The following is a 25266-nucleotide window of genomic DNA, read 5'->3' on the forward strand; positions in this document are numbered from 1 at the left end:
TTAAAGATCGTTAGTTTCAAAGGTCTATTCGAATTTCCAGAGTACAAAAATCTTGCGAAAAAGGCCGTTGCTGTCTTAGTGCAGATGACTACAACATATATTTGTGGGAAGAAATAGCCTCAAGGACATCCTTCAGCTGGCACAATGTCTTAATTTCCCTAACTCCAGGACAGTCTTCAAAAGCAACGAAATATAAAATATCATTTTATATCACCTAATCACACCGACAATTTACATGGATAATAGCATGGAAGCTACCATGCACGTCTCTGGGTTAACGTTAAACAGTATTCCCATTGATGCTAGGACCAGAATGTCAAATTTACACCTTTGCAAATTGGGGGCAGTAGCCTATTAGTATGCATGGTGAGATTGCGTGTTAAAGATCGTTAGTTTCAAAGGTCTATTTGAATTTCCAGAGTACAAAAATCTTGCGAAAAGGCCGTTGCTGTCTTAGTGCAGATGCCTACAACATATTTGTGGGAAGAGTTTTTTTAGTCTTGTTGGAATCCGATTTATATGACAAAGAGAAAAATTTCAGGATTAAAGAGAGCTTACACAATATCGGGGGAGTTGGCGAAGATTAAAAACCACGGCTCTGAAAAAATCATGATTTGGGTTGACCAAAGTCAGACCAAACGTTACAGAAATACATTTGCGTTAGTGCACAGTAGGGCTCTTGAATTGCATAGTCTGAAAAATCAGTTGGAATTGTTGTCAGTGACTGGCGAACACAAACGCTACTATCACTTGAACTTCGCATATTTGGACGCTGATTTGCTCATACACGTTTTATAGATAGAAGATAAACGTTAGAATGATATTAAAACACTTCTGTCTTCTGTAGCGCATCATATGTCAGCGATGGACGGTTAGAAATTTAAGACTTCTGCTGCCGCCGATTCATATGAAACAATGCAGCTATTTCTATACCCGACCTGTGAGGTCATGTTTCGCCATATGATTAATTATCATTACTTCCTCCTACCACTGGGATAGATATGAAAATGACGAGCTCGATTCACTGAAGCATATTGATGAATTTTATGAATGGGGACTCCTTAGCAACGCCGCTAGCGTCACAAGTAGCGCTAGAGAGAAATCATTATTTACGTAAACAAAACACTCGTGGCCCTGAAACATGATAGGTGCTCTATGTTTCAAATAAAATCATTTCAATGAATTCTCCGCTCTGGGATGTTGATTAAAAGGAATGTAGATATTGTAACCACAAATAGGCAGATATGTCGTCTGTTGAACTAAATACGAAAACATGTTCTATAGATAGCATGCACGAACCCAACATACAAAAGCTTCATCACGTTTTTCATGAAACTGAGGGGTGGCTTTTACGTGCAGGAAAAAGTGTTGTCAGAAAATTTTTCTTGAGTCTGATACAAGAGTAAGTATGAGTTTACCTTTCTTGGCATTATAACTAAGGTATATATGATATAATACATTAACTAGTTTCTTACTGTGTAAAACATATGTATAAGGATTCGTCACATGTAAATTCATGAAATTTGGTAGGCATACTCAACTCTTCATGTAGAGATGTTAAGTTTAGAAAAAAAGTTGTTCATTTTCAAACCATAAGTAATATTATAATAAATTATACATATACAACTAAAATATTTAGGTATATTAAAAATTAATTTGTTACAGAATTGAAGATGTCAATGTCATACAGCGGTTGATCATCTTATTCTCATCTGCTTCTCAGAAAGATTATGTTTATACCCGATCTCGATCTAATCCTGGTTTACCTGCTGATATCGCTACTAAATCTTTTAACAAAGAATTTTCCTTTCAATGTGAGTATTTTGTATCAGTTTGTAAGTGACATATTTTGTTGAGAATTGTTCAATTTTTATAAAAAAAATGCAAAAATTGTGAAAGGAAAAATTTAAATTTAGAAATGAAAAAGATAAAAAACTTTCAAATTGTAGTAATTTATTCAATCTTGTCAACTGAAGGATTTCAACTAAACAGATTAATTATAAAATGTTATCTGAATAGGAAAATTTATTAGAAATAACTTTAAATTATGTTTTATTTCATAATCTTTCAGTGAACCTTACTCACTTGTGTTGGTTGTATAAGTGGGTATTTGTTTTAAACTAATGTGGAGACTCTCTAATGACTTTTCATCCAATTTGCATAAAATCAATGTATGCAAATGATTCCTTTACAGTGAAAAATCATGAATGACTGATTTGAAATGTGATGTTTTGAGTCTTTCGCAATTACAATAAAATTTGCTAGTCATCTTCTACCTATCTGACTCATTTTATGATATTATTTTTAGCTGGGAAATATTGTGTCACCATTGTCTAATAACATAAAATTGAACTAGGATTTCTATGTAGTATCATGTTATTCATTATATGCTGACTGACTCAAAAAATAACAGAACCCATGAATTATCTTCAAGTTCAAGTAATCTGGGACACTTTGCTCAAAGTTATGTTTTATTTAGAATATAATCCATATTACTTGGGTTCTGGGTTCCAAATTTCGTGGTCGTCCTGTTTTTCTTTTCTAATCTAATAAATTTGTTTTCAGTAATCAAAAAATGCGCTGCAGACACATTGAATTGGTATCGGGAAACGGATGATCATTGCAAGATCACATTTCTGTTATATATTGCTAATCTATGTGTTGATACGGGAATTGCCCACCAAGCATGCAATCTCTGCAAAACTTTATTAAATCGTCGAAATGTACAAATTATTTCGAAGTATCATTGTGAAAAATCAAGTGAGTAAATACCATATCATTAAATAGCAAATAGTTCAAAAGTTCGATATTACCTAATAGTTAACAGCAGATAGATAGTTAATAGTTCCACAGATTTTAACTAAAAAAATGGGTACTGCTGTAGTATGTGTACCAGGTTAGGGTTAGGCCATAATTTTATTCCGATTTTCCTTATTTTAGTTCTATTCTGAGTTCGGTTCTGTCTATGTTAGCAAAGTGAATATATCTCTGCCCAAAGGTTTCAGTCCCTTTACACAACTTGATGTAAAGAAGGCAAACAAAATTAGTTACCCCCATTTTGATACACACACTTCTGGAGCGCCAGAAAATGTAGTATATTGTTTATGGTATTATATTTATCTGAGCCAATTCTTGTTTATAGCCTTATTAAGAGCTGACACCATCTTAAATAAAAGTATGTTCTCAATGGTTTTGATAATGATAATTGATTATTAGTATTATTATTTTTACTGCTATCATGCAAATCCATGTATCAGACATAATTACTAAGCTGGTAAGATATTACCATACCTAACTAGTATAGCTGTGTTATAGGTTTCCTTCTCTTCCACGATAATTCTCTCATTTATTGTCTTATCTTGATTAAATATTATATTTCAGCTGATGATTCTGACTCAGCTTCAATCAACAGTTCAGTTTTTAGTTATCATACTGATGAACATCCTGAATTGTATCAACTTGCAGCTGTTGTTTCAGAATATGGGTAAGGTGCCTGCGAGGTCATTTCTTTATATTTATTTTGAGAAAATCCAGGACGTAATGGCCTAGTATAGCAGTCCCCAAAGGGGCGCCGTGGCGATTTGTTGAGTGCACTTCGAGAATTAACAGGATTGTGTTAAAGATAACTAATATATGGTTGAATGTTTACATATTGAATTCATCAAAAATGTTTTATTTTTTTTTATTTTAAATGCTGTGTATAGGAATCAGTCACAATAGAGATAGATACTACTTGCCATAACAAACTAAAGTTTTCAGTTATTCTAAACAGCTAGATTTCTACATTTATGTGACTGCTTAAACACAGCCTTGTTCAGAGCAAAAAGTTTAAATCTGTGAAAATAATATGCGATGTAATTATTCGGTCTTAATCTCAGCATTTGAAGTGTTCAAAAATCGCTCATAATCACACAAAAATTTTTTGCATGCAGAATATCGATATTCTTCAGAAAGCTATAATTAATAAATATAAATATTTTTTATCGTTTATTTACAGCGATATGGATTTGTCATCACCGCATTCTGACACTCATAGCAATGTTGGTCATCAAAAGTCTAGTCCTACCATCAGAAAGCATAATCGATTTCATTATGAAGAGGACATTTCATCCATTGATACCTCAAGTCATGATGATCACCAACCCTGTCTTATATCAACATCTTATTCTGCATTGAGCGGGATTTCACCGTGTCGTGATTTCATTGGACTTTTGCCAGTACATTTATCAAAAAATATTTTGGGTATTATTTTTCTGTTTATACATTTATATAAAAATGAATATATATAAAAATATTTTCTCAAAAATTGAAATATTTTTTCACAAAATTTCAACAAAAACTGTGTTGAAAGATGTCGGATAAATGCTGTTATGACATAATAGACACTTTTAACAATGAAGGGATTAAATTTCAGTAAAATTATCAGGTTACGAGAAAACTTTAGTTTGGTACAAGTAGGCTCATTTCGGCACTTTTATTCGTAGTCTTGGGTCGATGTTTGATAACCTTTTGTGTATACCTCGGGGGTTTTTAGATCAGGGGCAAAAATTTATGTCCAACTAGAATGGTGGGCCATGTAAGTATGACATAAAAAAGTTACATTATATGAACAATGTGTAGAATGTTACAAATGCGCAAAGGTGGAAACCAATAAGCCTTGTGCTAAAACTGAATTTACCGGTAATCTCAACAAATTCCTTGAGCTATTTTTTAGCTGAAACATCAAAATTTGGTTTTAGTTTGGTTGTGGCAGCAACAGGCAGGCTAGATTGAATTACCCAAGGGGGCGGATTTGGCCCGTGTGCCGCAGTTTGCCCAAGTCAGATGATATACATGCATAAAACTAATCAGGTTATTCATTTTCTGCTTCTTAAATTAAAATTCACACTCACCAATTTTTTACATTTTCAAGGTATGCTTTCACGATCAGATCTGTCTAGCTGTGCACTGGTTCATTCCCGTTGGCACCAACTAGTATCCCAAGTACGCAAAGATGAATTTTCTCTGCAAATTATTAAAGAAGAAGCAATTTTAATGCAGGTATGATTATTTAATCAAATTTATCCAGTAGCGCAAGGCAGATAATAAGAAAGAGAGGAAGCCCTAACTAAGAGTTATGTGAAACAGCCTATGACGTAAAGTCCAGCAATCTTCTCACACATAGACATAATTATCCTCCTCAGGATTCGAACCCGCCAGGGTAATCAGAGGTGCGATGGCAGGCATATTTTTAATGCATCGTATGATGCATCTACTGTCAATTGTAAGTAGATTATGTTTACACATTATAAAACATTTTATATTTCCAGGGAGTGTCTGCAAAAGGTTCAAATCCAAATTATGCAAAAATTCAGAAAGTTCTTGTTCCGGTTGTTGATGAAGTGACTCAAGATATTGTCAAGAAAAGTATCCGTAAGATTCCTTGTTAAAAGGACTATTCCAAATTTTAAAGTTTTTATTATATTTTGTAAAAACTATATGTAAAGTAAAATTGGTGATTGCTTTTGTTAATTTGGTACCTTAGCCACTAAGCTTGGAAGCAATTGAAGAGTTAGACAGTGTCAGATTCAAATCCAAATTGGGTAGGCAATGCTGAACTGAAAATATTTTGGTCCTCCAAAGATAAAGTAGCTCCTCACATCCAGTCCTGCTGATGCAGAGCCTTGTTTGGAGCGAAAAATAGTATCTGTGATTTTTTTGTCCTTCAAAAGTTTGAATGATTTTTAAAATAAAATTTATCTTCTTAACAGATGCCGATGTTCTTGCTATCACACCGAGGCGTGATGGTCAAGAACAATTATTTGAATCAATATATCGTGGATTGGAAACAAAATATGTTGAAGTTGAGGAAAGAAATGTTTATTGTGGAGCTTACAATCTACTTGTACTTGATCAAAGGTTAGTATACTTAGATTTGGAGAAATATCTGAAATATACTAACTACCGCATGCATGTTGAATTTGTGAATTTTTTTTTAAATATTAGCTTGTAAAACTTGATATGGGTGCCGTATAAGTAGATTTTCAATCAATATAAAGGCTGTCCCAAATAAAAAGAAACCGACAAAATTGGTAATTGAATTAATGGGTATCATTTATTTTGGGACACCCTATACAAACTGAAAATTCACTATTCTGATAACAATCTTGAATAATATTTTTAAATACGAAATATAGAATATTTTTTTAAAAGGATCATTTTTGAAAGAGAATTTTACACAAACCATTATGAATTTACATAAATTAAATTTGGTTCAATTTCTTTTTTTTAAAATGTAGGAAATAAAAATATGATTTTATTTTTCGTCAGACAATCATAATATGTCAAATGCTCAAGATGGCAAATTTGCAAATGAAAACATTCTGAATTATTTTCGAAATCGAGAAATATCGAATATTCAGTTATACATACAAATAAAGATATCTCAAAGTCTATCCGAGGAGAGCAAAAACAATGAGATCACAAAATGGCCTAACTGCTAGATTTTTATCGCACAATACAATCTATAATAAATAACTCAGATCAATGGACAAAATAAACAAGAAATTCCAATAGCTATTGTAATATTGATAGTTATGTAAACACCAAATACATTTTGACGTCAAGAAAATCTTATTTTGATTTATTACTTTCAATATTGAAATTTATTGAAGTTTTATCACAAAGTATTAAAATTAATACAGATTGTTTAAATTTCCAATTTATTTCAAATAAACTTTGAAAAATGATGTTAAAAATGTGTTCAAGGATTTAAAATACAAATTAATATTATTTCAGGGAATAGAATCTAGTTTTAACTTTATTTAACAATTTAAAATAGTACCGGTAATATGTCATGTTTTTTTATTTTGAGAAACTGGTCTTCAAATTTCGAAGATGCACCGAAACTATGTAGAAAAGGTCATAATTATCAGACAATAAACGAAGTACTCTTGTATAATTTGAAGATGACTTCTTACGCTTTTTAAGTGTTTTGTATCGATTGTTTTTTCCTTTCTTGAGAATATCTTAAGTACAGTGATTTGACATATGTTTTTGCCTTTGAAAACCATTGAAGGAAATTTCAACATTATTTCATATTCACTTATCCAAAACCATAACGATACATAATATGCTAATCACTGGAGTATGTTTGGTTATGTGTGATTTATAGTTGAATCAAGCGTTATCGCCTTGATTCAACTATAAATCATACTTATTCGATCATAATAGATCACTTTCACGAAAAACATTATCGATATTTTGTCAAAACATAGAACGGTTTCATTATAAACTATCTGCCATTGTTGTTTTTCGAAACAAAGAAATCCATTTCATGTTTCCGGCTTAGCGTGACTTAAAACCTATTGTCTATTGTTTTGTAACAATCATATTGTGTAGGGAAAATTTGACGCCTATGTAACATCAAATAGTTGAATGTACTGTAAATTAATTTGTAGTCTTTCAATCAAATGGTTTGATTTTTTGAAGAAAATTCACTCAAATCGAAGTCATCTGTACTCACTCAGAAGCAAAGGAGACTCAACTTTGAGCAAAGTTACAGGCAGCCACGAAGATGCTAATATTTACATAGGCTACAGAGAATTATATTGGTGTGTGAACTGCTGTACAATTTCAACCCTACATGATATCTCTTTCTCTTTCGCAATTTATTATTTACAATGTATTTGACAACTTAAATCTCTAGTCTCAATACCTCATGCCTGTCACTTTGGTGGTCGCATGTAACTTAATCAGAGAATAAGTCATCTTTGCTTCTGATTGAGTGCCCGTGACCTCGATTGGAACAAATTTTTTTCACAAAAAAATTTCTCTGCTTCTATAGAATATATTTGAGTAACATTGATATTGAAACCAATACATCAAAATAAGAAAATTTTCTTGACGTCAAAATGAATTTGATGTTTACATAACTAACAATAATACAATGGTTATTGGAATTTCTTGTTTATTCAGTCCCGCTGATCTGAATTATTTATTTTAGACTGTATTGTACAAATCTCGCAACTCAACAAATTTGTACGCTTATTTATACATCATATTGAAATGCATTTTGCTCCAAAGGCTCTGTACAAGCAGACATTGCAAGAAAGGGAGCTAACTCTTACATGGGCGAACTACAGCCTGTGGATTAAATCCCGCCCATTGGGTAATTCAATCTGGCCCGTCTGATGCGGCAACAACCAAACTAGGACTAAATATTGCATATTTAAATAAAAAATGGTTCAAGGGAATTTCTTGAGATTGCAATTAAATTTAGTTTTGGCACGAGGATTATTGTTTTCCACTTTTGCTTTTGTAAAACAGTAAATATTGTTCATAACACGTAACTTTTACGTCACACTTACATGACACTCCAGCCTAGGTGGGCAAAATTTATGGCCCTGGTCAAGTTAGCTGCTATGGGTCAGGTGGTGGGCATCGGATTTGAATCTGAGATTTTAAACCCACAATGTCATCATCGTAGAATATAATTCTTTGAAAAGTTTCAACAAATAGTTATTACATGCTTGCTGCATTTCTACATAGGTGGCTTGTTCAGGGCCTGGTTTACTATAAGTATAAAGCATCTCATATATACATTCACTGATCCAATCATCTATTTAAAGTTTTGTCAATTACTTGCAATTTCAATAACAACCCTTTAGTGTCACAGTCAAAATAAGCTATTGTTCGCCACATAAGGTACACTCAAATAAAATTAATCCATCCCAGAATCTTAGAAACCTTTGTTGATGAAATTGGGTGCATTATCAGAATGAATAACTACATTAAATTTTGCTGCTTTACAGATCAAATGCAAATCGTGTTATCAGTTATGCGGGAGAAGATAATCTTGTGATTGGTTTCGCTGATAAGATAGTGCGAACAGTGGACGTGTCATCAGGTATGGGATTGTCCCAGGGAAAGGAAAAAACGACTTAATCATATGGCTTCTCGTCACATTCCCAGTCCATGTATGATATTTTCGATGCATGAACTAGATTTTGGAGCAAGACATAAACTGAACAGTGGTTATGGGAGCCGCCTTACGATAGAGAGTCCATCAATCCATTCACACATAATTGATTCCAACACTCGCATAATCAAAGATGCGGTTGCAAGCGTATTCCCGTCACGTAACACGATGCGCTAACCGCCTAGCCCACAAACTATTTTATATTGTATGCTATAATTAATAGTCCGTATAATGTGGACTAAAGTAGGAAATATACTGTACTGTGTATAGGGTTTGTTCAGTTACAACATTTCAAGACTTAATCACAGGTTGGTTACGGCTTCCTCCACCATCAGGTCCATACATTTGAAATACATTGACATTGACTGGAGGCCGTGGCTTGTCATGTGATTAAAATGACTTATAGGCGTTATGAAGATCCCAAAAATCAAGCTGAAATCAAAAGACTACATCAAAACAAAAATTCATTTCTCCATCATGCAAGCTTTAGCTAGCTATCTCAAAAACATACCAGAGTGTCTTCAGACATAGTAGGCTATATAATAAATGAATTATTTTACTCCTAGGTAGGGAAAAGAAACCAATCATGCAAGGACATCCGGCATCAATAACTTCATTATACATGGGCAACAAAGAACAAGGTTCTGTGTTTAGTGGAAGTTATGACACAACAATCAGGTAATTGTAGAAATATTCAAATAGTTTCAAAAACAGAAAGCACTAATATTATTGTGTATTGAACTGCAGGTCTTTTCTCATTGTTTACCTATATTTATATATAAATGTGAATTTAATACTAACAAAACTAAATGATATTTAAAGTGTTGCAAGAAACCTAATGGGTATTTGAGTATATTTAAACTATAGACATATAATGATATAGACTCTCATATTGGAATATAAACTTGCGCAACCCCTTGGCTGTACTGATTGAACCCTGGTTGGAAACCATTATTCTAGAGGACGCGTTTGCAACATTTTTTGTTGGTGGCCCATATAACCAACTTCAGACATCTAGCTGGGCCATAAAAAAAAGTTTTTCCATATATAAAAAATTATCACAATACACAATTTAATGCAACGACAAGAGTCAACGACAACAAAAATACATTATGTATTTCTACCCATATTAGCGCCTTTTTAAACATAAATAGTCGAATTGGGATTTTATGTTTGATGGATAAAAAGATGAGAGTTAAGGGCCACACTAAATGGATTGGCGGGCCGGGTTGCGACCTGTGGGCTGCTTGTTGAACACCCCTGTTCCATACTAACACCATAATGTGCTGTAAATCCAAGAATAAAATCTCATTCGAAATGATGATTCAGCTGCCGTTATAAAATGAAGGCCAGTTATATATGTTTGAACAAACAGTGAACTAGGATAAGATAGGATTTTTATATTTATATTAGGAGAGATAAGAAAAAAAAGTAAATGACTTATTCATATGATATACCATGGCTTCACCTCTGGTTACCAGTCCATGTTGGGTATGGGATTTATTAGCCAATTATTTGTTTCAGATGTTTATGTCTATTTGTCTTTATTGTTGAATTGACTAATTTAACAAAGCTGAGAAGTAGATGAAAAATCATAGATATAGTTTGATTATACCAACATATGGACTGTCTTCTTTAGAAAATTTCAAACCTGACAGTGCCATTAAAAAGTCTGTGATAAATTTATTATAAGTAATATTTATTATTTTTTTTATTTAGAAAATGGAACGTGACCACTGGATCATGTCAATTGATCATGCATGGACATAGAAGTTCAATCACCAGTTTTGATCTTTTTGGTGATTTACTTGTATCTGGAGCACGAGATGGTCTTGTGAAAAGTACGAGATAATTGAAAAACTATAAATCTATTTTTCAGAATCAGCTATTATCCACTGATTTTAAAATGCTGAGAGAGAGCTACTATCTTACTAGGGACCGTAACAGGGATACGGGGTCAAGATCGAAGTTTTAAATGTTTGATTGATATCGGAGTTGGGGGGCACAATGGCCTGGCAGTGACAGCGACTTGTTAGCAGTGTTGGCAACGCAAATTACGCATCTCAAGTTCAAATCCATTCATTGTAATAAAGTCTTCTTATATATTGTTAAATATCATTCGTGAATGTTTTCCATGGTCAAAATTTGTTTTTCGGGTATTAGAAGCCGGAACTAGGTATATAGCCTTGATTATTAGTCATTGATAGGGGTGGGAGCGAGTGGGAACCTCCCCTTTTGAAATGTAAAAATAAAAACGACTTGAAACGCTTTTTAGACCCCTCAAAACTCTTGAAAACCCACGTTTCATAACCCGTTAGCTGTTACGATCCAACTTGGCAATTAGCAATTTTAGAACCTTCTTTGTAAATTCCTGGCCATTTCTTAACTCCTAATATCTGTCATAGACTCCAGTTTTGTTTCTTACTATTCAAAACTATTTTTTTACAACCGGTAAATTACTTGTTACAGTATGGAATACAGCAACTGGATCATGTACTTGTACCTTCAAACATTCCAAAAAATTCTCAGTAACTTGTGTGCAAATGAGAAAGGATAGGATAGTTAGTTCATGTGAAAAAGGTCTTGTGAAAGTCTGGAATTTGAAGACAAGAAAAATGGTGAAGGTGAGAACAAATTTTGAATTTTTATATAGTGCTCATTCATGCCTTTTGCTCAAGGCTTTAAACAAGCAGCCACTGATATTGCATGATATGTAAGGGGTTACTTTTTAAACTTTCATTTGAAAGGTCCCGGATCTTTTTGGTTCAGAATTTCCTACCTAATTTATTATCCTACCCTCGGTGGGTTGGATAGCATGAGATTCGAACCTGAGATGTGTAATCTGCGATGCCAATACAGTTTAATAGTTTGGATGCTAGGTCATTGCGCCCCCTTAATATTGATTAGTATCAATTCCACATTAAACAAACGGCCCAGACAGACTTTCAATTATGTCATCTCAACTATAATTTTTAAAAGTGAATTTGTATCTATGATTCCAAGGGTTTCATACGTCCAAATTGACAAAATCTACGCAAGGGTACACGAGTATTCATAGCACTCGTCATGTTCCATGATTGTTTTGTATGAAAAATTCGAATTATTCAGTCAGCGTGATGATTTAATGGTTAAAGCGTTAGACTCAACCTGTATGGGACCTTAATCAAAAAGTGATCTATAGCGAACAAACAATGCTTTCTCTGAGAACAATGCTTTATGCCAGGGGTCGGCAACCTATGTCCGAGAGATGTATCACTGCTTCTTTTTTATTTTAAAAATTATCATCCGTTTGGTTTTTTAACTTTCTAAAAATATGTGCCCGCCAATGACTTGCAACCCTTATTTTGGCCTGCAAGCGACAAAAGGTTGTCGACCCCTGCTTTATGCATTTGAACTTCTTTTCATCTTCTTGAATAGAAGTTCAAAAAAATTTGTCTAATAGTAGGTGTAGCACTACTGATAACGGATTTTCATATTTAATTACGGTAAATATTTTGGCATTTTGAATCATGATTTCAGTGCAAAAATTGCAAATTTTATAGAAAAATAAACTTTTACTTTTTTTTATTAGGTTTTGAAAAACCATGGTGGAATGAAAGTGAATTGTGTTCGTTTCAATGATTATTTTTTACTGAGTGGTGGGAACGACGATTATTTATTGTTATGGAGTATGCCTGGACGGCAAAGCATTTGCCTAAAGTCATATAGACATCCAAAGTATGTTGTACTTTAAAATATGGTTGGGTATTTTGCCGTATTGCTCAGTATATTTTGAACATTTTGAATAAAAAGTACAAATATTTCACATACCTTTAGCACGATTCTGCTGGCATGCACATTTTATCATTCTATAAGCCTTTTAGAAGTTTACGTTTTCTAATCGTCTATATAAGGGGTGTGCAACCTTTATTACAGGAGTGCCAGATACAAATAACGGGGCTCCTGAAGTATGCGAACCAAGATGGCAGACATCGGAATGTAATATGTGTTTTAGGTTAGGGTTAGGCCATAATTTTAGGTATAAATACTACGGGAGGCTCTTGGCTAGTCTTCGAACTGATAATAGGACTAAAATAAGGTAAATTGGAAAAAAATTATCGCCTAACCCTAAGCTGTTACCCATGTTACGTTCCGATGTCCGCCATCTTGGTTCGCATACTTCGGGAGCACCCAAATAACTGAGTGAAACCGCGGGCCGCACCTTTCTGGTAGTTGGTTATTGATCTTATGAGAAGCGTTGTTCACTTCACACAAGCTAGCTGATAGGGCATTGTAACGTCATAGTCATGGATAATAAATTAAACTCGGGTATAAGCTTTGCAACGCAAATGGATTGGAAATACTTGCACCTACCAGATTAAACTAAATAAAAACTTGTTTCGTGGGCTGCACGTCATTCAAAATTGGCCAGAGGTTGCACACCCCTGGTAAAGGAGGCCTACTTCGGAACGAAAGATGCAAGAAAAAAAATGTAAACCTAATTAAATTTATGTAAGATATATTATAAATATTTGTCACTTGCATATTTTTTACCTTGAACAAAAACAATGAAATTTTGAACATACTAACTTTGAACAACACTTATAGGATTTTAAAAACCCTTAAAAAACATCTGTCAATTCAACTTGCCTATTTACTTTTAGGGCCGTGTTATGTATCGAATTACGATACATGTGTGCAATTACTGGATGTGCTGATGGAAAAATACGTGTCATTAATATGTTATCTGGTGATTGTTTGAGAGTTTTGAGAGGAAATAGTCAATGTGATCCGATAATTAATATATTTGCAACAGAAGATAGGTGAGAGAATGTTATACTAATGAATAATTATGTGCTGAGAAATGCTTTTTTTTTAAACTAGGAGAAACTGTTTGTAAACTAGCTGGTTTTATTTTGTAATTCGAATTGTTTTCAAATATTCTAATTTGAATTTGAATTGTAAAATTTGACTTAAAAAAGAAAGGGAATTCTAATGTAACATGGTTTGTATAATGATGATAATGACAAACGATCATAGCGGTAATTGACCTTCATATAAAAGAAGATAATTACCAATTTTGATATTGAATAGAATAGATTTGATAATATGATGGCATAATCATACAATGATTCATACTCATTTTCCCAAACTATGTTATCTATTCCCTATTGTTATCTATTAACAGGGAGGAATTAAATAATTTTTCTCCTGTAACCATCGCACACACAATTTATAACCTGCTGATATTTGCTTATGATAATCAACAGTTGTTTGGCACAAGTGCGATGCGCTATGATTACCTTGTGCGGGTTTGAATTCCTTATGTGAAAGATTGCTGGGCTATCGCCAGTATTAAAATCGATATTAAAATACCTCCGAATATTCAAATTAGTTTGCATTTCCGCAAAAAAAAAACCGAGCAGAGAAATTTACTAGAAGGAAATTTCTGAACCATACACAATTTTCAGTTACACCAAGGAAATATCATGCCAAACTGCTTTAGAACCATAATGAAATAGGACATATTTTTCCATTAATCCTCATCAAATGAGGTAATTTTTTATTCATACTTCGCTTCCGATGCCAATAGTCAATTTTGCCTGGTTAACGGTTAAAGTGCTTTCACTGAAATTCCCAGTCCTATATGTTACATGTTTGGCTCTGTTAACCTGGATTATCTTGGTTTTTTCAAACAATATATCACCTTGTTGAAATTTTCTAATCCTTTAGTTTTATCCTTTCTAGGTTACTTGTAAACACTTGCAGTAATTGTCTCGTCATGCATTTTGAACCTATCACTTTGGAATACAATTCATCACCTGGACAAATTAATACTGAAACTCATCAACATGCTAGAGTATTTTCAAAACGACCTATATCATCAACAATCCATTCAGTTAACAGGGCAAACAGATTCAATTTGACTAATTCTGCTGACAAAAGAATCTTCCAAAGGTAATTGTGTCTGTTTGTAAAAAATGGAAAAATATTCAAAAAAAAAAAACAGGAATGTGTTTGCTGAGTTTGCCTGTTTTATTGATATTGAAGTCGAATTCAACTCTCCGGAATCGAGTAACAGAGCCCAAGAGAGAATGGAAAATTGAATTTTCGAAAATTATAAACAGATAATTTACTTAAGCAGATCAACAGATAATTAAGTTTGGCATACAAAATTTGATATTCTCATTGCTTGGAGTTGCAGTCAAAGTTTTCTTCACTTTTTGAATGGATTTGAGTCCGTTTCCAGAATCAGATGTAAATATTTCCCAGACTACACAATCATGTAAAAAATGTCAGATTTCATCTAGAAAATTTGCTGTTGCCACATGAATAATATATTGGTGTTTTTTAATAGAAAAAAGTTGAAACACAATGCACTAGGCTATGAAAACTAGCGCCAAATCTTTGCAATGTTCTAATAATATTTTGCAATCTTTGCAATGTTCAAATAAAAAAACACAAGTAGACATTTTGGAATATTCAGAGTTTGAAACATTGTTGAATTAAGTGCCCAGTTTTATATATTTGAGGCAGTGGTTTTCAACTTTTTGGGCGAAAGAGAACCGCAATAAAGGCTTGAGGCTCCATAGGCTTGAGAGGAACCCCTGTGCAATAGTCAATTGCAATTTTTGGAATTGTATATAATATAAATATATAATAAATAATAGTGGCAAAACAAATGGCATTAAAGAATAGCCTATACATATATATAGACCCTCGGTTTTGAAAGGGAACTTGGAAAACCCTTGGACCCATCTGACGGTCCCTGGGGTGCTGCAGAACCCCGGTTGAAAATCATGAATACAAGGTGTTTGGGTATATCTGGCAAGATTCTATACAAACCACACAGGCGTGAATTAGCATTTAATTTTTCAACGGATTTCCAGCCTGTGATATTGTGGTGATTTATGTATTGAAATCTAGCAACGCCTAAATCAGCCACGACATTTGACCCTGCTGACGTATACTGTTCGTCCTTTAGTAGCATGGTGTTTTGATTTTGAAAGTCATTCTTTGGTTTGTGCTGCTTTAAGACTTTTAGTCGACGTTTGAGCTAATAAAAGCCTAGTATACAAGTTTGTTTCTTTCTGTATTAGGTTCGCCTCAATTTTATTAGCTCAAGGAATTTCAGTTCAGTCACTGAAAATACAGACTTATTTTTATTTAATGTCAAACCTTGCCGCTCCGCAGCATTCATAAAAGCTTTCAATCGTTTATCATGTTGTGGTTGATCATCCCCAAAAATTGTGACGTTATCTAAGTAAGCAAGGGTGCCTTCAAGATTTTCACGCTCGATGAAAGAGTCCATGTATCTCTGAAATACAGCCACTCCATTAGTCACTCCAAAAGGGACCCTGCAAAATTGATATAAAGAGCCAGCAGCTTCGAACCCAGTGTAAGGTCTGTCAACGTCAGAAATAGGAATTTGGTGATAAGCCGAACGTAAATCAATGGTACTGTAAATCTTTCCTTTAGCAACCTCGTTAATTATATTGTTTATGCGAGGCAAGGGATACGCGTCAAGAGCAGTGTATCTATTTATTGTTTGTGAATAGTCAATAACAAGACGTTTTTTATGTCTTTGGTCTTTTGTGACCAATACTTGAGCGCGCCACGGCGACTCTGATCGTTCTATGATGCCCTCCCGCAACAAACGAGCAATCTCATCTTTGATGAACTTTAGATCATCGGAACTGTAGTTTCGGGACCTGACAGCAATTGGCTTACAGTTATCGTCAACAAATCGAAAAATACGTAAAGGTTCACTTACTTTTGCGCTAGCCAAATTGCAGACCTCTTTACCAACGTACAAGGAGTCTAGGTCTCCGTTGAATTCGAAGACAACCTTTCGATGTTTGCCTAAAAAATCTTGGCCCAGTATGATGTCCGTACACAGATTTTCCACAACACCAAACTTCATTGCATCATAAACTCTCGTTCCAATCTTTAGCGGTGCGTCCACAAACCCAATGGTTTGTGCAACTGATTCGTTCGAAGCAAGTGCAATTACAGTTTTTGGACCGTAGAGAGTGAGGCCAAGACTTCTTGCCACAGATGCCTTTATGTAACTCTGTGAAGCACCGGAGTCTAGCAGAGGGTTTTCCGCAATTTTAGCAGTAATCGTCGATCGTGACAACGAAGTATGAATACCAGCTATAATTGAAGTCCGGTGCAAATCGTTTACGGTAGCAACCGATTTCTTCGCTTTACGACAAACTGTTGCAAAATGTCCTCGAAGACCACAATTAAAACACTCTGCGTTTCTAGCAGGGCACTTCAGTCGATTTAAAGCATGAATTCGTCCGCAAAAATAACACCTTCTACGGTTAACTTTTGTTCCGTAAGTACTTCTTGCAGCAGCTACGTGTTGGTCACTATTAGAGCCAAACTCTTCTTTGTTTACCGAAAATTTATCATCCATTGAAGTAACGGCTGCTTGATGAGGCAATGATTGCTGGTACGAATGCGAAAATTTCTCGGCTCGTTCCAAAGAATCAGCAATTTGAATGGCTTTATCCAGTGATAATTCGTCATATTCTAGCAATCTTTGTCGAATATTAGCGGAACATAGCCCTGTTATAAGCGCATCTCTTAGCGCCTCCTCTCTGTGTTGCTCGGCGCTGACTGCTTTGAAATTACAATCTTTCGCAAGCGACCTGAGCGCCTGGGAAAATTCGGAGATAGTTTCACTGCTCAACTGCATCCGTGTGGCCAGCGTGTGCCTTGCATATATGATATTCTTCTTTCTTTGATAATGTTTGTGCAAAATCACCATAGCTTCATCATACACATCCACATCTTCCACAAAGGAAAACACGTCAGGTGATAAATATCCACCCATGATAGCACATTTGTTGATTTGCCTTAAAACACCTTCCGTGGATCTGTTGGATTCCACAGCTGTTAAGTAATTTGTAAGCATTCTGTCCCAATGGGAAAATACTTTTAGAGCTCCAACTTCATTCGGCAAGACATCAAGCACTGGCACCCGAATAAGTTTTTCGTCGGAAGTTGCCATTGCTTTCGGAAAACCAGTTAATTGTTTCAAGTTTAAGTTTTAGAGAATTAGTATTGATTTTAAAGGTCCCGTCGCGGGAAAAGGCGATATTTGCTTGTGGTATTAGACGAGTATAGTAGATTCCCTTTTGTATACCCATGTGCAGACATGACTGCAATCACTGTCACTAAATGTCTCGCATCATTATTTTCATTGGTTGGTCTACCGGAGTATGTTCACAGCGACAGAGGAACTTCATTTTTGGCTAATGAACTGAGAGAGTTTCTTGCAAGAAAGGGTATAGCGACTAGCAATACAACTCCTTATCACCCGAAAGGGAATTCCCAGTGCGAAAGGGCAAACCAGACCATATGGAAAACTATCAAACTAATGCTGTTATCAAGAAATTTGCCCGAGAGTGCTTGGGAGGAAGTTCTGCCAGACGCTCTACATGCGACAAGATCACTTCTTTGCACCTCCACTGGTACTACGCCACATAATTGCATGTTCAATTTTGAAAGACGATCTATGATTGGAAACTCCGTACCAGACTGGCTATTGAATGGCGGTAAAGTACTCCTTCGCAAGTTTGTACGAGCGAAAAGCGACCCGATTTGTGAAGAAGTTGAGCTTCTGGAAGCTAACACCAAATACTCGTTAATTCGTTATCCCGATGGTCGAGAATCTACGGTTTCAACGAGTGATCTGGCGCGATTCCCTGAAACTGTACAATCTCACTACAAGCAATTGGAATTTGAAAAGACTAAATCCATATCGGAGTCAACTCCTAAGGATGTGCCATTCAGTTTTGAGAATCTCGATTCGAAGAACGATGACACAATCCCTTCTGATGACTTAGTTGAAGTAGCAGATAAAACTTCTACTCCAATTAAGAAGGAAGAGATGCCTATTCGTCGGTCGAGCCGTTTCAAAAGGGCGCCTGATCGTTATGGAGACTGGGCCTCGTAATTGGGCGACTTTTGAATCCATTTATTTCATGTTAACGTTTCCATACTTGAGTTATTATTATACTTTTATTGTCTTACTTTTATCAGCTGGGGAGAATGTGGTGATTTATGTATTGAAATCTAGCAACGCCTAAAACAGCCACGACATTTGACCCTGCTGACGTATACTGTTCGTCCTTTAGTAGCATGGTGTTTTGATTTTGAAAGTCATTCTTTGGTTTGTGCTGCTTTAAGACTCTTAGTCGACGTTTGAGCTAATAAAAGCCTAGTATACAAGTTTGTTTCTTTCTGTATTAGGTTCGCCTCAGATATTTAAATTATTGGAAAATTATTTGAATATTTTTCTTTTAAATTTCTTAATAATTCTCTAGGACGTCAAGTGCTCCACCGAAGTGGATGAAGAAAGACATCACAAAACCATTTATCCATTCTGCTCCTGGAGTTAGACCACCATCACATTATATTGACTTACAACCTGAATTTAGACGTCCCAGAAGTAACACAACAGTAAGTAGTTTGAATATACTACCAACAGAATAGTCATACAATATTATATATACTCACCACAATTTCTGCCTAGCGTTATCTACAATATCTTCAAACAATAATATCTCAATCAGATCGGATACATTTGAAATTGGTTATATTTGATTCAGTAAATTTTTTACTTTTAATTTGAAAATGTCTTTTTAAGCATTTATTATTTTATGATAGACAAAACTTTGACAGAATAAAGTAGTGAATACTAATTAAAAAAATGTTTATCTCACTTGTTCTGCATATATGAACGCTTTTAATTTGTACGAATTTACAATTGTCTTGAAGAATTTCTCATGTGAAACAGACCCATTCCAGTATATATTCAATATTTCATATTCGAAAAGATTATTTTAGAACAGAGGTGGCAATTACTTTTTTAAGTGAGCCACTTACAGATAATGGACTTCGTTACTGGGCCGGATGTTCAAAACTCGATGAAACTGTGAATGAAAAACAGTTCATTTACAAATAACTAGTTTCGATAGCATTCACCATTTCGTGATGTAATGCAATAGCAATTTACTTTTGGCCAACGATTTGTTATTTTTATCGATATCTTCAACAGAAATTTATATCCGTAAAAATTATAGTCGTAAATTCAGCAGGCCCAAGTGGGCCTGATGAAACACTTCAGTGGGCCAGCCAAGGCGCGGGCCCCGGTTTTAAAATGTATTTGGAATACAAAATTGGCCATGTGTGTCTTCAAATTTAAACAAACCAACTGTATAGTCTCAGTAGCTTTGGCACTTTGGTGATCGCCGTAACTTCGCTCAGAGATCAATCTCCTATATTTATGATGAGTGGGCACACTCGACCTTACTTTGATCAAATTTCTTGTATTTTTTCCATGCAGATGTCTGTTACCAGTATGAGACCATATAGTTCGGCAAGTCACGTCAACTCAAAATCTGGCTCAAGAGTTGTTTCTGCATGTTCAAGAATCAGTAATATTTCTTCTAAGACACGTGTCAAGATTGGTAAGAAATGCAATCAAATATTTTATCTGTAGTGTACAGGGTGACTCAAATGCAGAAGCCATAAATTTCATAATTATTTAACACTTGAGCTTCTGTTTGTGTATGATTGTACCCAAAAGTATTAGTAATCTAGGATTCTTTGCACAAAAATTATGTTACGTTAAGAATATGTTCTATTGACCTGAGTTTTGTTTTTTTTTGGTCACCCTATACTTTATACACATATTTTAACCATTTGATAATGTTAAATTTGCTTAAAAAAAACTTGACCCCTGAGGAAAAATGGTTGTATAACTATAAGGGATGAAATTGCAAGTAATGACTTTTTTCTCATTTGGAAATTGAGATATTCCAAAATCCTGCTCGCTTTCTATTTCTGTATCAAACTCTCGATTTGGATCATTTGACATATTTCATGATTTTTCTGAAAAAGATCCAATTCCAATTATTCGTAACTGCAATCCTCGGCCCTCCGAGGGTGTCAATGGAGTGTACCTTTGGGGGTCACAAAGGCAGGTACCAATCGCGTTGAATGCTTTAATTCAAAGTAACTAGACTGTGATTTGTACCGTAATTCTTTGACTGTGATGCATTTATTCTTTTGCTTCTGTTCGTTGTTTTTATTATTATTAAACATCGTACATTAATAAATGATAAAATCGCATCAGCAAAACTATGTATTTTTATAAAAAAGCAGTCAAGTTTCGAACTTGAAGATCTTTGGGAAGGGGCCATCGTTTGAAAGTTTGGGAACAATGGCTTTATAGTATGATAGATACTCTTAGGGTGGAGACCTCCTACGGATGGTAACCCTATTTCTTCTACTGATTCAGATTCTTCATCCATGGCACAGTCTCTACCACCTGATGAAAAAAAGTTTGGAAATAAACATTCTATCACAACAAGAGATAAGTTGCTGATGAGAGTTGGAATGCTGAGTCATGTTAAGAAAAAAGAGCGACATAACGAAAATACAGAGAATAATTCCATCAGTTATTTTGACAGGTTAATGCGGTGAAATATATAGAACAACATTTTGAAAAATTCTAATTTCCTTTTTTATGTAAATTTGCTCATAATAATAGCGCAAACATTGCTTTCTTGGGTTGTCACAACAACAGAAACATGTCATTAAAACTTGTAATGTGAATATTTCTTACCATATTCACAATGTCACTGTTTTTTTAAGATTTTATCCAAGGCGAGAATATCTGGAGAAGCCTTCGAGTACAATGACTTATCCAGGTAAATTTACGCTACTGCTTTTGTAACAAAATCCATTGATTTGGAAATGGTGGATAAGTAAAAAAGAAGGTATGGCTGATGGCGCATCGTTCTAAGCGTTACGAATACACTAGACGCCGCACCTCTAATTACCCTGTGTGGTTTCGAAATATGATATTTGAAAAGATTACTGGACACCTCACTGCCATAGAGTGGTTTACGTAACCTCTGGTTGGTTAACGATTCTTGAACTGGTAACCAGACTGTTTTCTCCTTGAGATAAATATGAAAATCGTAATAACGCTTCCTCTATGACCGCTCGCTCGTATCGCTCTCTCCAGTCCATACCGAAGAAACGTTATGCGTATTGCTTTATATTTATTATTATTATCAATGTATTTATGTTTTTTCTAGTTGACAAATAATAAATCTCTCTCTCTATACCTCATATTCTCATCCTGACAATTTGTGTGGCCTCCCACATTGAAAAAAAAAACGAAATTTAATAAAATAGTGCAAACTGACCTACTAAAAACCCATTGTGGTGCACATAGCATAGCCAGATGGGGGTCGGAGGTCGGAACACCCCCTGCTCAAGCCTCTTGAAAACCCACGTTTTTCGTTAGGGGCTAACTTGGCAATCAGAAATTCCTGGCTACGCCCTTGTGTTATTTCATACTCTGCGAAGATTTATTTTTGATTTCATTCTTGTTCAAAGTTTCATCAGCAATGTCAAAATTTTCCAAAATATCAGTCGGAAAATTCTCAACAGAAGAAGATGAAATCAAAGAAGTCAAATCTGTATTCAAAGAACCAATCTCAGAGGGTAAATTAAGATTTTTATATAGGGTGATATAAAAAAACAGAACTCATGGATATCCTCATTAATTCTTGGAAAATAGAGATAATTTATTTAACACTTGAACTTCGGGTTGTGTATGATTGTACCCACAAGTTTGAATAATTTCGGATGCTCTGCACAAAAGTTTTGTTCTCTCTAGAATATGTTTCAAATGACATGGGTCTTGTTTTTTAAATCACCCTGCAGTTGAAAAGTAGTTTTTATTATGTAAGTCCCTATTTCTGATGATTTTGATTGAGAGAAATTCAAAATGATTCTAATAAATATGGTTTTTTCGGGATTTTCCATCATTCATTTTTATACATGGTAACGATTGGGATATTTTCATGTGCCTTTTCGTTGGGCCATACACGAATCTCACATAAATTCTACAGTTTCTATTCTGAACAGTCTTAAACAGATTGGGGAGCATGCAGATGTATAACCTGGAAATTTTTAGAGGAAAAAACTCTAGAATGATAAGTTAGTAAATCCGACTATGCTTTGAGCAAATTGCCTACAAAAAGGAAAATCGAACATATAATAGAATTATATTTAGCTGAATATTTGTATTCTTGCATTTGGCTTTCATCAGAATAAACAAATCATGAAATGTTGAAAATACTGTGATGTTCATTATTTTAATATTGCATTCTGCAGAACTAACACGAAGACATTCATCTTTGTCTACATGGAGTAGGCCATCATTAGATCCTCTCAGAAGAAATTTCAGATTTGTAAACGAGCAAGATCATTCGACACAAACAGTAAGATTAAACAAATTTGTTAAAAGTATTTCGTTCTAAATCAGCATTCGCTTCTCATTCATTCACAGTGGAATTTTATTTTATGCCCATACACTCCAAACAAGGCGCTGTTCAATCAGCCCTGACATCTAACGATATGTAGGGAGCTACTATCATTTAAAAGAACCAGAATCTTCCCGATTCAACATAGCCTAACCAATTTAACACGCCTTGGGTGAGACTGGGTGATGACACGCTGGGTGAGGCATGGGACTAGGGCTGGGCATTTCGAATTGAATAGTAAATTATTCAAATTAGTTTAAGAGTAAATCGAGTAAAGTATTTGAGATTTGACTCGATTCTGAAATCATCAAGTATTCGAAAACATGCATCCATCCCTACATAGGACTTGAAACTGAGATGTGTAATCTGCGATGAAAACACAGTTGAGTCAATTGCTTTGACTGCTAGGCCATCACGTTTACATCTGTTAAGTTAATTTATTTCGCAGAATGCTTGTTAGTTGGCATACTTTTTGTATTGTGTCATTCCAAGTTTTAAGGTGTCAGGCGTCGCTGGCATAAATCTTCATGAAACCCCTGACCCATTCTTTCTATAAGAAATTTGCTAAATTCAAGAAATGAAGCATGAATTCACTTAGAGCAATTCCACAGAGACAATTTACTTATACAGAGTAGTTAAAGCTTATATGAAAGAATAGACCATGTCACATCCAATACTTTCTCAAAAATTGACAATTGTTCCTTTTTTGCAGGTAAAACCCGTGAAACATCTTCAGATTGACAATTTCTTGGCTCAGCAACTTGGAATCACATACTAATGACTTCTTCACAACAAACTACAAGATATTTAAATACATGTCAAGAGGACGAATGAACAGTATTCCGCATATAGACTCACGCAATATGCTGATTGCAGTAGAATATTATTTCAATATGTACATAAAGTGATTTACCTACACTTCCAATATGTGGGGGTGAACACCTCCTAACTTTGAGGTGTGATACCACAATTAAATTCTTAACGTAAATATATTTGCATTTTAATATCCAGAAGGCGAATAGTTTTATCACTGAGACCAATTTATCTACCCCCACCCCCTAAATTTTTAAACAACCCCGCCTTAAAATGAACAGCTGGGGAACATACTGTGTACATATAATTAATTGCTGTGTCAAATTTTCGATTTATGAATAGTTTTTTATTTTTTCACTTTAATTTTTGCTATCATGTTTAATGAGATTTTACGTTTATTACCTATGTTTGCCAAATCCGAAAACACATTTTGCGTGATATTTTGTTACTGTGTGTATATTGTAGTAATTACTGGTAGAATCATGTTTTACTGAATCTCGTTACTTATATTAAATAATACACTTTTGATCATGAATAAATATTGTTTTCATCGAGTTCCACAGATACTTTAACTCAATCAATATCATTGTTTACTTTTTAGCATACTTCGACCAATAGTTTAGGGCCGGAATCCAGAGGTTTGGTTAACATGAAGCCTGTTTGAAAAGGCTTCTACGAAAAACAAAAAGGCCAGAAATACGGCATGGTATAAAATACTCACGAAGACTAATTTTCTGTGATTTGTGTACTAAAATGCGCCTTTATGTTATGTAAGGGGAAATATGGCAAAGAGTTCATGACATCGATTAGAGCGCATTTCAGTAGGCTGACGGAGTTATTTTTTGGATTTGGAGGAAAATTATTAGAATAGTTTTATCAAAAAGTGCAGCTCAATTCATAGCCATATCAATGTTGTCAGAGGCTGACGGACAACTAGTCTGCACAGACGACTCATCAGAGACCGGGAGGATTATTTGAGTTGTCTCTTGTGAGTTTCCAAGAACATGTGCACACTGACCACCGGAATTGTATCAACACCAGCATGCCCCCCTCTTACAAACTTGATATACGCCCAATTCAATGTAACTCAAAGCTTGTCAAATATCAGCTGTTGGGCAAACATTTAAAAAGTTCCACAAATCTGGTTTATAGCAC

General features: G+C 34.7%; 2 protein-coding genes across 2 annotated transcripts; both read left to right on the top strand.

Annotated features, from left to right (window-relative positions):
- Positions 1-1108: 1108 nt before the first annotated feature.
- Positions 1109-24688, top strand: LOC120343949 (F-box and WD repeat domain containing protein 10B-like). The gene is made up of 22 exons (XM_078112535.1): positions 1109-1402; positions 1666-1814; positions 2566-2760; positions 3382-3484; positions 3998-4242; positions 4913-5040; positions 5310-5412; positions 5751-5898; positions 8793-8887; positions 9526-9637; positions 10679-10800; positions 11429-11583; positions 12531-12676; positions 13603-13761; positions 14687-14896; positions 19279-19414; positions 20301-20424; positions 21258-21429; positions 21614-21669; positions 22367-22474; positions 23150-23256; positions 24011-24688. Exons 1-22 carry the CDS (start codon positions 1245-1247, stop codon positions 24074-24076), a joined length of 2997 nt encoding a protein of 998 aa, XP_077968661.1. The 5' UTR covers positions 1109-1244; the 3' UTR covers positions 24077-24688.
- LOC144422758 (uncharacterized) lies at positions 18051-19269 on the top strand. The gene has a single exon (XM_078112538.1). The coding sequence runs from the start codon at positions 18108-18110 to the stop codon at positions 18906-18908; it is 801 nt and encodes a 266-aa protein (XP_077968664.1). The 5' UTR covers positions 18051-18107; the 3' UTR covers positions 18909-19269.
- Positions 24689-25266: the final 578 nt, after the last annotated feature.

The sequence above is a fragment of the Styela clava genome, chromosome 5 (assembly GCF_964204865.1).
Source record: "Styela clava chromosome 5, kaStyClav1.hap1.2, whole genome shotgun sequence".
Taxonomy (NCBI): domain Eukaryota; kingdom Metazoa; phylum Chordata; class Ascidiacea; order Stolidobranchia; family Styelidae; genus Styela; species Styela clava.